The sequence below is a fragment of the Etheostoma cragini genome, chromosome 5 (genome assembly GCF_013103735.1).
Source record: "Etheostoma cragini isolate CJK2018 chromosome 5, CSU_Ecrag_1.0, whole genome shotgun sequence".
Classification (NCBI taxonomy): domain Eukaryota; kingdom Metazoa; phylum Chordata; class Actinopteri; order Perciformes; family Percidae; genus Etheostoma; species Etheostoma cragini.
The window spans coordinates 26,698,001-26,714,514 of record NC_048411.1 but is presented as its reverse complement, the minus strand read 5'-3'; the positions used below and the strand labels follow the sequence as shown (position 1 = coordinate 26,714,514).

At 40.3% G+C, this 16,514-nt stretch overlaps 1 protein-coding gene and 1 long non-coding RNA gene across 4 annotated transcripts in view; one reads left to right on the top strand and one right to left on the bottom strand.

Annotated features, from left to right (window-relative positions):
• Nucleotides 1-16,514, top strand: part of fras1 (Fraser extracellular matrix complex subunit 1) — a 225,099-nt gene that overhangs the window by 121,084 nt on the left and 87,501 nt on the right. For all 3 annotated transcript variants that reach the window (XM_034872870.1, XM_034872869.1, XM_034872871.1), the window contains exons 18-20: nt 3,212-3,352; nt 5,650-5,796; nt 14,488-14,643. In XM_034872870.1, coding sequence (XP_034728761.1) covers nt 3,212-3,352; nt 5,650-5,796; nt 14,488-14,643 — 444 coding nt within the window. The remainder of the gene's footprint in view (nt 1-3,211; nt 3,353-5,649; nt 5,797-14,487; nt 14,644-16,514) is intronic.
• On the bottom strand, nt 2,913-7,914 carry LOC117945455. The gene is made up of 3 exons (XR_004656811.1): nt 7,821-7,914; nt 5,626-5,632; nt 2,913-2,923 (listed from the first exon to the last, which is right to left on the bottom strand). It is a non-coding gene; the product is annotated as an uncharacterized LOC117945455 (long non-coding RNA).

Sequence of the window (16,514 nt, the reverse complement as noted above, 5' to 3'; positions counted from 1 at the left end):
AATGGGCCGAGGCGAGCCGAGGCGGGCCGAGGCGAGCCGAGGCAAGCTGTTACCAGCAGTGGAAAAACGCCATAAGTGGGCCTGAGGTGATGAGCTGTCAGGTATTTAAGAGTAAATTCCTGGCTGAAAATCCCCTTCCTCTCCAGTCTGCAGCCCTTCTGTCCAGACAGATAGTTGGTGTGTAGGAGGTTGTTATATACGGTTTTTGGGCCCTATTTTGACAATCTAAGTTCATGGCGCAGGTGCGTTTAGGGCGTGTCCAAATCCACTTTTGCTAGTTTGACGGCAGAAAAAAGGGTCTGTGCGCCGGGCCCATGGTTAAAAAGTTGTATGTGGTGTGTTCATTAATTCACTGGTGTGTTTTGGGTGTCATCAATCGTCAGCAAAGATGGATGCAGGTGCATTTGCTTTTTAAACGATGTGGCCGCTGGACGGGAAATTGACAACTGCATTGGTCTTAAACTAGCAAAGACACTTTGCGTTAATTAATTATTATTATTATTATTTACAAAATTATTAATATTTTGAATACATATCATGCAGGTGAAATAAAGGTTGTGGCATGTGGAGTTATACTGTACAGTTGTTTTACACTTGGACTGTCTTATCGGATAGTTATGAGATTTGTTAGTTAGCTATGACATATGCAGCAGAAAGAGGAATTAGCTCTTAAGACAATTGAGACAATGTCGGGAAGCGGCCCTTGTTTATGTATCTGAAACTCCACTGCCATGGTTTAAGTGGCCGGACTTCTAGCAATACCATAAGACAGCAGAAACAATGTGATGACACTTCAGAGAATTGAGATATTACCCTCCACTTGTGTTTCTGCTGTGTAGCTCACATAGCTCTCTTCTGCACTAATGTAATGATTGGCCCTGTACTGTACCAGGAGGATCGTTCATGGAAGGCATTAAGGAGCACTCACATCCTCAAACTTAATCACAACCTCATCGACTGCACCCACCTCAAATTATGACCCTATCAGCACAAAACACAGTAAAAGATTTGATTCTCTGAGTGCGTGCACCAGGTAATGTGTGATGAGAAGGCCTGCGCACAAATTTGGGTATAAAAGGAATCAATATGCACTTTCAGCTCACAACAAATTAGATATCCAAGCTGCAATAAAAGGAGAGGCCGCCTATCGTTATTATATTCTCTCCTCCTATTAATGAAAGATGTTTGACAGGAAGCCTATTTAATATGCTTCTGAGTGTGTGCTCGTTTTTTAACTGTTGATATGAAGCTTTGTGTGAACTGAGTGTGTGTGTATGTCAAAGATGAGATTGGTGGTGGGTTCATGGAGTTGTGGGTCTTATCATCTCAGCTAACCAATTAAGTTAACATATTTGTTGGAGAAGAAGCTGGGTGATGATTGGACGTGAGATTGGAGTTCCTGCTGACACTGCTGTGACTTTTCAAGGTCCCCCCTTTGACACTGAGGTGTTCCCAAAGGGAGAATACATTTTGTAAATTTACACACACACACACACACACACAAACGTGCGCGCGCTGCAGTGTTGGCTTAGGTAGAGCTCCAGTCTGCTCCTGCCAGTGGCTGTCATGCAAAGTGTACACAAGACCGGGATACAGTTGACAGCCCTCTGAAAGAATCCAGAGAGGAGTAATTATAAACACACACATACTTGAGTGCATTTTCTGTGTACTAAAAAAAGTCATGCAACACACACACACACACACACACACACACACACACACACACACACACACACACACACATGGCACTCATGGCCAGTTGGTGACAGGCCTTTTGTCTTTCATTCCACCGCCGCCACCAGCCGGCCAGATGCCGGTCTCCAGAGGCTCGACTCAGCTGCCAAAGCTGATAGCACTGCTCAGCTATTTTTCTTTACCCTACTGAAGCAGACATCAAAGGCTGCACAAAAGGCCGGTTTCAGGGCAGCAGTGATTTGGGGGGAAGTGTGTGGGGGCATGTAAGAGAAGGGTAAATAGCTAGGTTCAGAGAAGTTGCATGCATTTGAAGCCAAGTGTAGAAAAACACACCGCAAGCACAGCAATGTTGAAGTAGTGGCCAAAGCCTTTACACGTAAAGCCAAATTTAAAGCTGGTTAATAGTGGGTGCATAAGTTAATAACAGAAACCTGTTGATTTGTGACCTTAGTCCAAATAAAATTCCGGTATCCAGTAAGAGAACTCAAACCTTAAAACAGTAAATTAATAATTACTATAAGTCAGTGAGCTAGCTACCCATTAAACTTAATGTTCTTCTATCAATTCCTCATGCTATGACGCGTTAGACACTCTGAGTTTGTAAACATGAGCATAATGGTGCCACGTTTTATGATTTCTGAATAGTAGTAAATTAATCCTGGCTGCCATTTGGAACCAAGTCACCTGCTTTAGCTTTAACCTCCCTACCTGCAAGTTCCAAATCTAAATCCTCTAGATATAAATCATCCTTGTAAAGGTTTTATGTTTCATCATCTGAATTAAATAGTCCAAACTAAGCAGTAGAGCGTATTTCAGAAGTCTTTGCTGGCTCGTGGCCATCTTGGATCAGACTCTCTGAGCTGGCACCGACTCGGGTGTTAATGCGTGACTTCTGGAAGCAACAAGATACAGCTGATTGACTGCAGGATAACAAAAATAGTGCAGAAAGATTGGAGTTGGATTGCAGTTCAGGTCCAGATATCTTGACTACTGTTTGTAAGTATATATCTTTTTATAGCTATAAGAGCCTAAGACATGAGACACTTTATTGTAGACTTACAACAAAATTATGTTTGGCACCTTTCAATAACAAGAAGATAGAAACAAGATAATAAAAGATAATAAATAATAAAAAAGGTATTGCACAACACACTATACAGTGGTACAGGGGTGCATTAGCAGCAGTTAGGGACTTGGTGGTTGTCTTCCTTCAGTCCTTCTTCATTCACTTTTTATAACTTCTCACCATACTGTAAAAGTATGCTCCTGGTTCCTTCTGTGCACTTAATAATGCATATTTTTTTCTCCACAAACAAATCCCTTTCCTTGGAGATTCAGCAAAAGTACAGAGTTATATACCAAGAGAATAGGTAGTCCACTCATTGTCACTTTATTCTTGTTAGTGTGGCGGTAGAAACGTAGTGAGGAGGCACAGTTGGCAGTTGAGCATCTCTGTCTCTAGCCACGGCTTGAAAATGTGAAAATGTGTTGAAACTTTTCACTGTGTCCTTTTCAGAGTGTCACCCCTCCTGCTGGCTCTGTACTGGGCCATCTGCAGACAACTGTACGTCCTGTCTCTCCCCGTCCAGCCTGCTCGAGGGCCGCTGTGTCCCCAGCAGCCCACAAGGCTTCTTCATTCAGGACAACCAGTGCCAAGGTCAGAACGTGCACACACACACACACACACACACACACACACACACACACACACACACACACACACAAACACACACACACACACACACACACACACACACACACAGACACACACACACACACATCATTTCCATACATTTAAGCATACCCATTTACATGGTGCATTCCCCTGTCCCAAGGTCAAACTAAAACCTTAAGGAAACACACCACCGTTTCTTGAAATAGGGCATAACATGGTGTGCCCCAGCTGTAGATAGAGGACAGACTTATGGTCTGTGTGGTTTCTGGTGTTATTGGGTCCATACTAAAGCTTTTAGTTCAGTTCAGTCAGCATAATAAAAAGCATTGATATTACAAACATTCATTTATCCCAGAGCCCCAGGTGTAGGTGTTAGAAAGTCTGTTTGTGTTCACCACATAATTTGGGTAATGTCAGCAGTGAAAGCTTTTCACAGCTTGTTGCTGAAGTGTAATCAGTAAAGGTGTACTTTATTACCACAATTACATACTTTTCTCAAAAATACAGTTTTAATTGTTTTGTTACTGCTACTTACTCAGATTATTTTCTCAAAGGACATTTCCGGAGCATTGAGAACTGTAAGTGTGTAGTCAGTTTATTAAAAAGATAGTTTATAAAGACAGTACCGTTCACATATACAGGCAGGCACCACCTTGTGAAAAAAGTCTTGACCAGGGAAACCACGCATTTGTCCTGTATACCGAACAATACTGTCTTTAAAAACAATTTTTTTAAATAAACTGTCTGTACATGTAGTTCTCATTGCTTCAGTTTACATTTAGGGACCCTCAATATGCTAAAGTGGAAGTGTTGCGCTATTTTGAGGCTTGTTAGTGGTATAGAAATAGCGGGTGTCCCGACAACTAGCGTTATAAGCTAATTAGGGGTTTGCGCTAAAACTAGTCACATTCGATTAGCAGGAAAACATATCCCAGAGAACTTGACTCTGTACCCTTGTGTTATTAACCTCTAGGTCAATTTTTTAAGTAAAAGTAGAAATCTAAAGCTACTCCATTACAATTAAAAGTCCAGAATTCAAAATATCAAAGTATTATAGGCAAAATGTACTTAACGTATGAAAAGTAAATCACTTTCAAAGTGTCACCTCTCATCTCATTGAAGCAAGACCACCCCTTCTATGTCCTGTCTACCAGCCCACAGAATCTTATTGTTTATTTCAATGAAAACAAAACCCTGTGGTTAACATCATTAAATCTCTTTAGAGTTTGTTTTTGTTACTTTTAACTTGGACTAGGTAATTGAAATGGCAGGCACAGACGGATACCTAGACAGTAAGGGAGAAAAGTTGGCTCAGATTACATTTACCCTTTGGGATTTCAAAATAAATTGGATCTGTTTGTCCTCCTTTACTGTTGATTGGCTCATTAGAAGCAGATACCCTGAAGAAGTATTGTATATCTGTCTTTAACAGAGTAAGCTTTTACCACAAAGTTTTGTTGCTGGTGGCTTTGTATGCTTGGCAATAAGACAGGGTGTAGTTTAAGCTCCATTAATCAATATTTCCTTTATAATGGCAACAAATCCAATGATTATAAGTAATGTGAAAGTGATTGCTCATAACAACAGAGCCACAAAAGATTATCTTCAACTCTGCTGCTTTACTGAGCTTTTTTAGCTTCTTTTGTGTAGGGACTGATAGTTGTTCTATTTAAAGGACCACCTGAGGAGTTTTGGGATCTTTTTACAACAACCATGGATTGCTGTTGCCAACAACTGGAAACTTTATACATTGTTTGTCTATTTCATTCATAAATTCCCTTCTGAGACTTTTTATGTGAGAAATCAACTATGTAGAGCTCAAATGGGCTTTTTCACAAAAAAGAATTTGGTCCGACTGTCGGAGTTTAGAAGCACCACAGTCTGACGTGACACCCAGTGGGTGCCTGGCGGGGTCGCTGGCTTGCAGCCTGGCCTGTCCACCTTCACAGACCCCGCTGTGAGTTTTCAGAGTCATAAATCCTCCACAAGAAATTGCGGGCATAATGCAATTCCCCCCACCTCCATTTTTCCTCCAGTGGTCCATTCTATAAATTCCGATTGGTCCCATTTTACTCTATGGTTCAGTCCGAGTGTTTTCCTAAACCCTTTTTAGCAGCCAGATATTTTTCTCAGGAGTTGGTAGAGCCCATAAACAGAGCTTTCCTTCATGCCTCTGTTCTTGTCTCCTCCTAAATTTTGTCACAACTTTTGTTTGCTGGATATTGACCCTTTTCTCTACTACCTTTCCTTTGTACGTCTCCTCTCCCTGTCCCCACCAGCATGCCACCCATCCTGCCAGACTTGCTCCGGGCCCTCTCAAGCTGACTGCACCTCATGCTCCCCTCTGGCCTCCCTACAGAGTGGCTACTGCAGGACAGGCTGCCAAGAGGGGCTTTTCCTCAACGCTGTCACTGGAGATTGCCTCAGTAAGTCAGCCTGTGTGTGTTTAAATGTGTGTCATTTGTATGCCATGTGCACAAGGCATTCACCAAATACACCATGAGTGCTTGTATTTTTAACCTGAGTGGTCCCAGTGGGTATAAAACCACCAACTCTGCCCCGCTGAGCTTTGGACGAACATGTGCACTGAGACATAACCAGTCTTTAACTCTAATAACCTGCATTAATCATGAGAAATGCCAACCATCTTTGTAAAATAGATGTTCTTGGACGGGTATCTTTGACTTAAAAGTTTTGCAGTCTGTTTCTTTTGAATTGTTGGGTCTCAAATTATCTGCAGAGCTGCAAGCTGAAGTAGAAGTCACTGTGTGGAACCGGTTCTCTCTGTACAGTAGCTTATCAACTGGCCAAGATTTGTTTACACAGAAAGGGTGCCAAAATAAAAATGATCCACATTCTTATAATTAAGCACTTGAAGTCTTAGATGGACAATGCCTGTTTATGTAAAAAATAGGGGATTTAAGGAGAGAAGAAACTAATGAGAACCTATAGGAATGTTAATTTCCTGGAGAATCATCTCTGTCTATGTTCAGGTTTCCTTTAATAACAATCCAAGAGAACTTCAAAATGTGAATTTAAAGTGGCGAAAAATACATAATTGACTTCGGCTCCTTGGGGGGAATAAACTTGAGAAAAGTTTCTTTCCATAAACCCACCTCTTGTTGTAATTTTTAAGAAAAAACTGATTTTAATGAGATTCTCGCCCGCAGTTACGCTTTTCAGAGAAACTCTTCATGAAGCATCCACCGGAATACAGGTTTCTTTTTTATCCATTGCTAATAAACACGAGCCTAAGATGCTTCACACTTTCCCGCCCCACTTTTCTTCCTCATAATGCAAAAAAAAGAAGGTATTGCTCTTTGGCAGGCAAAAAAATTATAAACTACCGGACAGAAGATAAATAGAAAAGGGAAGCCTGCAGTGTTTGTGTGTAAATGTAGCTCTTGCTGCCCTTCTCCCTCTCGCTGGGTAATAAAATTAGTTTTTACCTATCTGGACCACTGGCTGTAGATTAAAAACAGGCGTGTTTACACGATGTAAGCTCCGCATGGAAGAGATAAAAAGGGGTAAACAAAATCTGGGGAAAAAGATAGATGCATTGATTTTAAATTACAGTTCTTGGCGACTCACACTGTTTGGAGATGTGAAACTGCAACCAGATCTTTCTTTCACACGCACACACAAACACACACACACATACACACACACACACACACACACACACACACACACACACACACACACTCTAACACGTACTGTATGTGGGCAGACACACACTGCTGGCTCGCACACAAAAGCACAAGCATGGTTAAACATACATATTTGTTTGCAAACACACTCACACAACCTAATGTTAAATGGGTCAAGCTCAGCCAAACTCTGGTTAATTAAAGATGACTTGAGGCACTACTGGGCCACAGAAATACTGGGGTCTTCACTTTTGCACGGAAAGAACACACACACACACACACACACACGCACACACACACACACACACACACACACACATACACATACATACACACAGACACAAACGCACACACAGACACACACTTGGATTCTCTATGTCCACCCAGTGGTACCTTCACTGTTACATAACCGTCTTTAGGCGTTGAGGCTTTTGCTCTCAATCACAAGTTCATAAATCTGTCTTTCTTTCACTTTCTCTCTCTCTGTCTCTTCTTCTCATGTGATTCATATTTGAGAGCGGCAGCACTTTTGCTGTTCATACTAATTACAGCCACCCACTCAAGCCAAATGATTTGACAAACTCCACAAGCGTTTGTCTTTAAAACGCTCTTATCAGGGTCGTTATACTGCTCCCTTGCAGAAACGCCCACATCCATTAGAGACTGAAACCTGTATATCTTATACCAATGAAAAGAGACAGTGATGCTGAAGACATTTGTTATTGGGTCAGTGCTTTCCCATAAATACCACTTAGTTGGCTCTGCTAGCTCATTATTCACATTGTTGTCTGAGACAACACTGAGTACGTTTACATGCAAACCAATATTCCACTATTATTCAAAATATGCCAGTATTCCGAATTTAAAACAGGTCATGTAAACAGCATATTCCAGTTGAATTTTCTTATTAAGGGCTTTTTTTTAGCATAGCATTTTTCAGTTAAGACATGTGGGATATTCTGGTATTATTAAGGTTTTATAGCCATTCTTTGGATATGTATACAGCGCATTTGAAATATGCATCTCAATCGGGGTTTTTAACCTCAGCTTACTTCTAGTTTACAGCCAATTGCCTGTTTGCGGCTTATGGTCAGCTCTGTGCGTTGCTATGGTTGCTGTAAACAAACCAACCAGTTTGAAAGGCTGCAGACCCAATGAGAAGGAGAAACACAGCTACTTTTAAATATTATCAAAGACTTGGATATCAACACTTTTTTGGGATATTCTCACACTTTGCTATGCCGACCTTTTCAAGTAGCTGGTTGAAGAAATGAAAGTGGGACGCTGTGTTTGCACGGTCCAACAAGACCACCACCCCTGGTAAATTTTAAGATTTTTTTATTTTACAGGGTGAATGGCACTTCTGCATTCACTTTTTGGCTCTCTCCCGGCTATAACCGCACTATGAAAGTTTGCCAAATCGGGTAATGGATCTTTAGTTCCAATGAGACATAATGGGACAATTCCGCATCCAACATGTAGGAAGACTGGAGCTGGAAAAGTTCTCTGGTGTTGCTTTAACATACACATATATAATTCATAACGTGGAATCAAGACCTGCAACGTAAACAAAGACACCATCTTTGCCGTTCACACTGGGAGCCTGAGATGTGAGGCTCACATGAAGAGTAATATCATCCTTCTTTTCTTGTGGAATGAAAACCGACTTCTGAGTCACAGAGAAAACATTGAGACCTGAAAGTTCATCTCAAGGCTTACAGCTACTCAAGTTTATTTTGCATCATGATTGTGTTGGAACCATTATTTAACAGAATACAAAGCTTAAAATAGACCTGCAAGTTGAATAACAGGAATTCATCACCATAGAAACAAGGAATACCAGTATTGAATTAAAATACATGTTTTTGTTTCTTGTCAATGAAACCTTCCATGGAAACACATTTAAGACAAGTTGTTGCCCACAGCGACAGCTGCTGTCGATGTCTCCTTCCATGCGTTTATCATGTATTGATACCAACATGAATGCATTACGCTACTAAACCACAGAACATGCTAACTGCATTTAGCCAGAGGATAAAAAAGTGAATGGGTTTTGTTTCTGTTCTAATTCACAAACTCTGCATAGATTTGTTCAGTCCATTTTAGTAACACAGGCGGTAACTGTTCCATGTGACCCTGAGGCGAGGGGATTGAGCTCACAGAGGCCTTGTTTAAAATTTGCAGTTGTTAACATAGCAACATATCCAATACATTTGTCTTGCATCTACCCTGCAGTTGCCTATTACATTAAAATTATAGAAAATTAATACAACATGAAAATATGGATTTGGAAATTTCCTTTAAATCTCTGCTGGCTGTAAAGAGAACAAAAGTAAATAGCTATTTTAGAAGTAAAAATAAAAACACTGACTAGGAGTTAACTTACTAAATGGCACACCCTTAAATGACCTCCACGACCTGTATAAGGCCAGATCATTGAAGAAGGCGAGAGCCATTCTGGCTGATCCTAGTCATCCTTTGTGGGATCAATTTAGGCTGCTGCCATCCGGGCGCAGGTATAGTCTGCCACGATGCAGAACTAACAGACTTAAAAGGTCATTCATCCCGGCGGTTATTACCATGGTTAACAATACTCTGTAAATTTAATTTAATTTATGTACTGTGGTTGTGTTTATTGTTGTGGGTTGATAGAATATTGTTACTGCTGGCTGTAATTCAAATTGCCCCTTGGGGATAATAAAGTTACCTTGATAAAGTTACCTTGAAATGTGCAGAAATTGGGAGCACAAAATACTTTTGCATAAGCAGATATTTGTCCACTTTGAAAGGGTCCTTTTCTTTTCTGGGGAATTACAATTACTTTCCCATGCAACAAAACTGCATTCTCAATTATGTTTTTTCCGATATTACTCATTTATATAAGAAATGCCTTAAGACCTCTCTTCACACACATTTGTTCGCCATCTATTCTGAGTTATGCAGGCTTTTGTCTGAGTGACATAGTTGAGCTAAGTTTGAAAGAAGAAAAATTTCTCCCGACCAATTTCCTGAACAATCCTTATCATAATTCTGACATCTGAATCAAGAGCAGAACTGTTTCTGTTATAGGGGGGATGGGGCCAGCAGTGAGAAAAGTAGGACTTTTTTAATAGCTGCATCTGTAAATCCATTCTTTATTGGGGCAACATGTCTAGACAGGTTAAAGTCAGTGTTGGAGGACCACACAGCTTCTCTCTCTGCAGCACTCTGTCTCTTTATATGCCTTAAAATTCAAATGAAGATGATGTCCCACTTTTGTTCCTCTTGCTTTCTAAACTTTTGCTGCACTCAGACTCAAACAAGCCTTATTCTCTTTTCAACTGCACAAAGTGAAAAGGAAGCAACAAATTGAGGGACATTAAAGTGTTGATTTTCCTGTATGACACTTGTTAGAGACAATTTTTTGTTTCAGCTCTATGTATTTCTGTAGATTCAGGGGAGGAAAGCATGATATGGGACAATCTCTGGTATATATCCGGCCTTCATCCAGTATGTGTCATGCATTTATAACTCCAGCACAACTTTTAATGTGCTTCAAAAAATGGTAACTACACTCTAAAGAGGGACTCCGGGGATCCAAATCAATACCATTTTAGTTTTATATTCAGTTTTATTCTGCACAATCAATAATCCCTGACACTTGAGTTAACTTATCTTCAACATGGAGCCATTTGATTAGCGCCTGGAGCCGGATTGCTTGCAGAGTGTTGGCAAGAGAAATGCTGATATGTGTTTTGTTGTAAAGTGATGTGATATGAAAGGTGTGGCTAGGGAGATGACAAGAGAGGAAGTTCTTTTTTGTTCTTCCACTTCTTCTTTTGCTCTGTTGATGTTGGACCTGGTTCAGAAGGAGAGTGTGACTCACGTGGCCAGATACCACGTTCAGGACTTTGATGCTCTACACTGGAGGCAGAAATAAGTCTGTTAAATATCAGCCACTTAGAAATATAGGCGAGCAGATGAAAATAGCTGTCAGGCACAAGATCAAAACATTTTCCCATTTAATTAAAAAGTTTACAATCTAGTTTGATACATTATTGACTCAGTTAACAGAAAAGTCATTCAATTACATGACTTGAAAGAAATGTCTGCTATTATTAGATTAGACAAGAAAAGTGTACTACATGGATCTAATTGGTTTTCTAAGTGAAAGTTGCCATTACCAGATGTTACTTAGGCAAGGCAGTTTTATTCATGTATAACATTTCATACCCAATGTGCTTTACATATTACCCAGTGTGAATCAAACAAGACAAAAGCAACAAAAAAGCACACAGAATAAAAACTAGAAAAATAACTAAGCCTAACCTTAACCACTTACCTAAACCACTTACCTAACAGTCTTTAAACAAGTCTTTAACCCCAAACAGCTAACCAGATAGGTTTCACAGCAAGTTTGTAGTAATTTGACCAATGTACCGCACATACATCTATCACAAATACGCCATACAAATTCCATGTAGTAGCTGTGTTACACAAAATAGAGGCACTTCACATGTGCAAATGCATAGTGTATTCCTTTAATTCTTTAACCAGTAAAGCAATACATCTTACTGACATAAACCTAAGGGTGCGCTATGAGTTCCTGCATGGTTTCTACGCAATTTCGTTTTTGCCTCAAATCCTAGGCATCTCTCCTAGATCCGCCAGCTTCCTGCCCCCTGAATATACTGTGAAAAAGCCCGGTCTCGGGAGACAACATAGGGGTCGTAAACGTCCACACTAGGGCTGTGCACCAAAATACGAAAAAAACACTCCAGCCGATCACCGACAAGATGCTTGTGGGAGGGGATGGGGGTTAGTGACAGTTAATCTGTTAGTTATGACAGTTACGGAAACATGGGGGGAGGGGCGAGCTTGCTCTGTTTTGTTTGGAATTGACTTGAAACATCAATGGAAGTGACCATGCAGGAACTCATAGTGTACCTTTTGATGGAACTTGGTTTCCAGTTCATTCACTTTCTCTCCTTGAATTTAAGCTTCCATCAACCGGTGCCTCCGTCCTATGCTTTTTGGATGCTTGGTGGGAACTCATATTAATGTTATAAAACATCATCAAGTGAAATTGTCACCTTTAAGTCCCAAATTGTGTCACATATTGTAGTTCAACTAAACTGACCAAATAAACCAAATGGAAACATATAGAGCCAAACAACAAGAGTTTAAAACTGAAGACTTGAAGATTGACATAAAGAGGACTCAAAGCCACAGTCAGCACCTTCTTTTAAACACTTCTAAACCTGCTTATTTTTTATATAGAAGGAAAAAGTACTAGTCTAAAGAAGGTATAATTTATGAACAAGTATTTTTAACCAAGCTATGAAAGGGGGGCATTACATATTCATCCCATAAACACTTGGTTTCCTATTCAGGTTGCTCGAGGTGCTGTTCTTGCATTAATTCACTTGCATTGTAAATATAATTGCTTTTAAATCGATTTTAAAATATCTTTTTTCCTCACGTTTCCTTTAAAGCATGTCTCAACTCTTTTAAAAGTGTACAGCAGCACAACTCTTCTTAGTCTTCAACTTACTTTTAAAGCGTTAATCCACTGACATACTAGTTTTGACCCAGAGAGTGCCCAGTAATCAACCAACAAAAACTTAGAGAAAAGATCATCTGTCACATTTTCGGACTAAATCGAGATGTTGTTGTCACACGGTTTGATATTCGTCTGCTTTCACCTTGTAATCACTTCAAACTTTTCTCATTTACGTTAATCCTTCATAAAGAAAGAGAAGTACTTTCATGGTCTTACTGTTTTAAGATATATTCGATGTACTATATTCAACTATATTCAACTGCTTGGCTGTGTAGCAATATAGGGGTGATTGTCACACTCTGTTCTCATAAAAGCTTATGCAAGCATTTCACAGGATGTTCTTTTTGTTGAAACATGTATCTCACGTTCTTTTATTGAAACATGTATCTCACTAAAGCACAAGGACGAAGGCCCAAACGGTTAGGACTGACACACACACTCTCACACTATTCTGTTTGTATCAGTCCGGTTAGGACTGATACCACACACACACACACGCACACACACAATATTCTGTTTGTATCAGTCCGGTTAGGACTGACACACACACTCAAACACTATTCTGTTTGTATCAACCTATAAATAAAGGAACAAGGAACTGTCTCGGCGCGACTCTCTTGGGTGTTTCAGCCGAGCAGGTTGCCCTTTGTACAAAGTAGCTTGGTTGTCCCGTGTCATCTCTTGAGCCATCTTGAACGTGAAGAGAGAAATCTCTTAACACTTACCCTTTCTTTTTAACACCCGTACATGGCCGGGTCTCTTTATCTTTTACCCTCACCTGGCCGACACGCAACTCTTCACCTGCACAGCCCCCTGCTTTTCTCTGTAGATGGTTATCTCGGCACTGATGGATAACTTTAAGGTCTGCCCCACTGTGCCAGCCAGACACAACCCAGACACCAGCAGATAAAACACCATGAGGTGTTCTTCATTGTTCTGCTAATCTTGGCTCCATGTGGGCAACCCTGCTGTGCTTAGTTGTGTGGGTATATAACGTACAGGTTTGTGGATAGGTGGATGGTATGTATACAGGAGATCTACATTTGAGAGTTAATAGATGAGAGAAACAACATTTTTTGCCTGAATTTCTTTCTGACAAAAGTTTTTTACTTAGGTTTAATTAGGGCATTTTAACACCCAATTACAGAATTATTTAGAGACATCATCCTTAAAATCTTACTTTTATAAATGCTTCATTTATTCAGTTATTCTTTAGTTCTCCCATGTCTTAATTGGTTGCTTGTCTTTTGTATTTAAAGAAGGCTCCCACAGGATTTGTATCCACTTTAAAAGTTAAGAAAATAGATTTAAAAAAAAAAAAAAATCTAAAGAAATGGATGGTCTTGGTATCCTGGTTTTTTATTTAAATATTACAAGCGCATGCATAAAGACGAATTAGCTCTCTCTCCTCAGTTTAACACTATACATCCTATCAAATCATGATGATGAAGATCAACATTTTTACTGAAGAAACTTTAGTATTGAGTTGAAAGTGATTTTACTCATTTTGTTTTTACTTGATGACCAATCACAAAATTTTTTTGATATACATCTGATAAATCATAAAACCCTGTTTTAAATTCAGTGTTTTCCCTTTTAAAAGCCCTAAATAAATTTAGTTTGTCAGTTTAATCTTTTCTATATAGTTAAGCCTTTTATTGTTGTCAATTTTATGTAAATCTTATTTTATGTAGCATGTCAGGTTTATTATGTGACCACATGATGTGTTCTCTCTGAATGAACAACCCAGAAAATTAAACACAAACTGCACTTTTTCAAGTCATTTTGGTGATGGGACAAACATACAGCAGTGTTGGCAACCAACTGACTTTGTGTGATTTTGATGGTGGCTTGATGTTTATTTGTGTCCAGTATGATGATGTAAGAAATACATGCCCTTCTTGCTGTGTGTGTCTTTCCTGCAGAGTGTAGCTCAGACTGTCAGCGCTGCACGGCAGACCTCCAGACCGGCATCGGCAGTGTTTGTTTATGGTGTAAAGTGCCAAGGACCTGGCTGCTGGGCGATCATTGCGTCTCCCACTGTCCCCAAGGCTTCTACGGCTGGCACGGAGCCTGCATCAGTAAGGACCTTTACTCTGTCTGATACCTCTATGTTACAAGGTCAGAGGTCAGCCAATAGCTGCACCCAAATGGAAAAGCTGTAGGAAAAATACCACCAATACTTTTATATTTTATTCATTACATAAAAGATCTTTTAAATTGAGGTCATTTTTTGGACCTGGTACTATAGGAGCTTTTTCTTGAAGTATTAAAAACCACTGTCTAAAGTAACATTCTGCTTCATGGATAAGTCTTTACTCTGTCAGAGGGATATTCTTAGAGGTTCATTAGTGTGTGTGTGTGTGTGTGTGTGTGCACGCGCGCGCAACCCATTCTCACTTCGAACGCGTAAAATCTGGTCGTCTGGGCAGTGGGTGTCCCTGTGTGATGAAAAAAGCACCCGTTGGTGTGTTTGTGCGTGTGTAGAACGTCCTGGGAAGAGCAGCATCTAGACAGGGTTTAGCAAGTAGTATGTGAAGGGGAAATTCTGCGTAGGGAGGTTGGTTGGGGTGAGGGGATGGTTCAAAGACAGGACTTTCACCCAGGAGAGCGGGGTTTATGTCCCACGTGTATCCTTAACCTTCCTGTTATTCCCGCGTGTCACAGAACCGTAAGCCCACCCGCGAGCTATTCCTTAACCTAACAGCGTCAAAAGGGACGCCAATAGTCCCGACCAACAACAAAGGCACCTGACCAAGTGTCCATAGTTTACGAGATGGGAATAAGAATGTGTTGGTGTGTGTGGGTGTTTGTGCGTGCGTGTGTGTCTGTCTGTCTGTCTGTCTGTACCGGTCTGTCTGTCTGTTTTGGAGACACCTTCTGTAGTGTGAGCTACCACAAAGGTGGTTTTGAGTTCTTTGCCTGTTGTTGCCTGTCTGTCTGTGGCTAGATTTTGTGACCACAATAGTGTCACAAATGTGCAACATACAGTCACAAATCTTTACAGGTGTGTAATTGTAGTTAAAATGAAGGCAGAGTTAGAACAGAATGTTGCCTGAGCAAGGGCACTGAAAGTAGAGTGGTAGGAAGTGGAGAAGAAGCCGTTGTCCCGCTCCACACTTTACGCACCTTGCCCGATTTGGCGTCGGCGTTCCTCTGATCTCATGGCAAAAAGGTCTCTTCAGTTTATTTTTTATTTTGCAGTGTAATCAATTCAGTGCACATCCCTTCTGGCTTTAGAAGTACATGAGAAAACTACTCAGAGATACACTCCCTGATTCAGCAATAATGCCCAAAAGAACACCAAATCCACAAATGTCCACCCAGGTCACTGTTGACGCATTCACGCTCATCAGCAAACCGTGTAGATATTGAAAACAAAGACTGGACCGATATTTGGGGATTTGGAGGAGCTACTGTGTTTGAGAAAACCTGTATTATTGTTTAAACAGTTACTCTCTACTATAAGTGATAGAAGGTTTCATGTTGGTTAAGTATAGCCATCATCACCCCCATTAGTCATTATTATTACCATCTTCATCATTATACTTATTCTCATCCCTCCCGTCAGTACTATCTTCATTAGTTTCATCCTCATCATAATATTATACTCATTCTGCTCATCATCAACATCATCATTGTCTTCATCATAATCCCCCTGACTATCCTCATCCCCTTTGTCCTCATTATTTACATCATAATCATAATTTTCATGATCATCGTCTTCATCCTCATCATCATTATTATCATCATGCTTCTTTTGAGCAGCTCAGTAGCCATAGCCGCTGCTTCCACATTGTTTAAATGCAGAGTGTGAACAGGAAGGCACACACACACACACTCATACATATATATATATATATATATAAAGAAACCATATATATACACTCACCGGCCACTTTATTAGGTACCCCATGCTAGTAACGGGTTGGACCCCCTTTTGCCTTCAGAA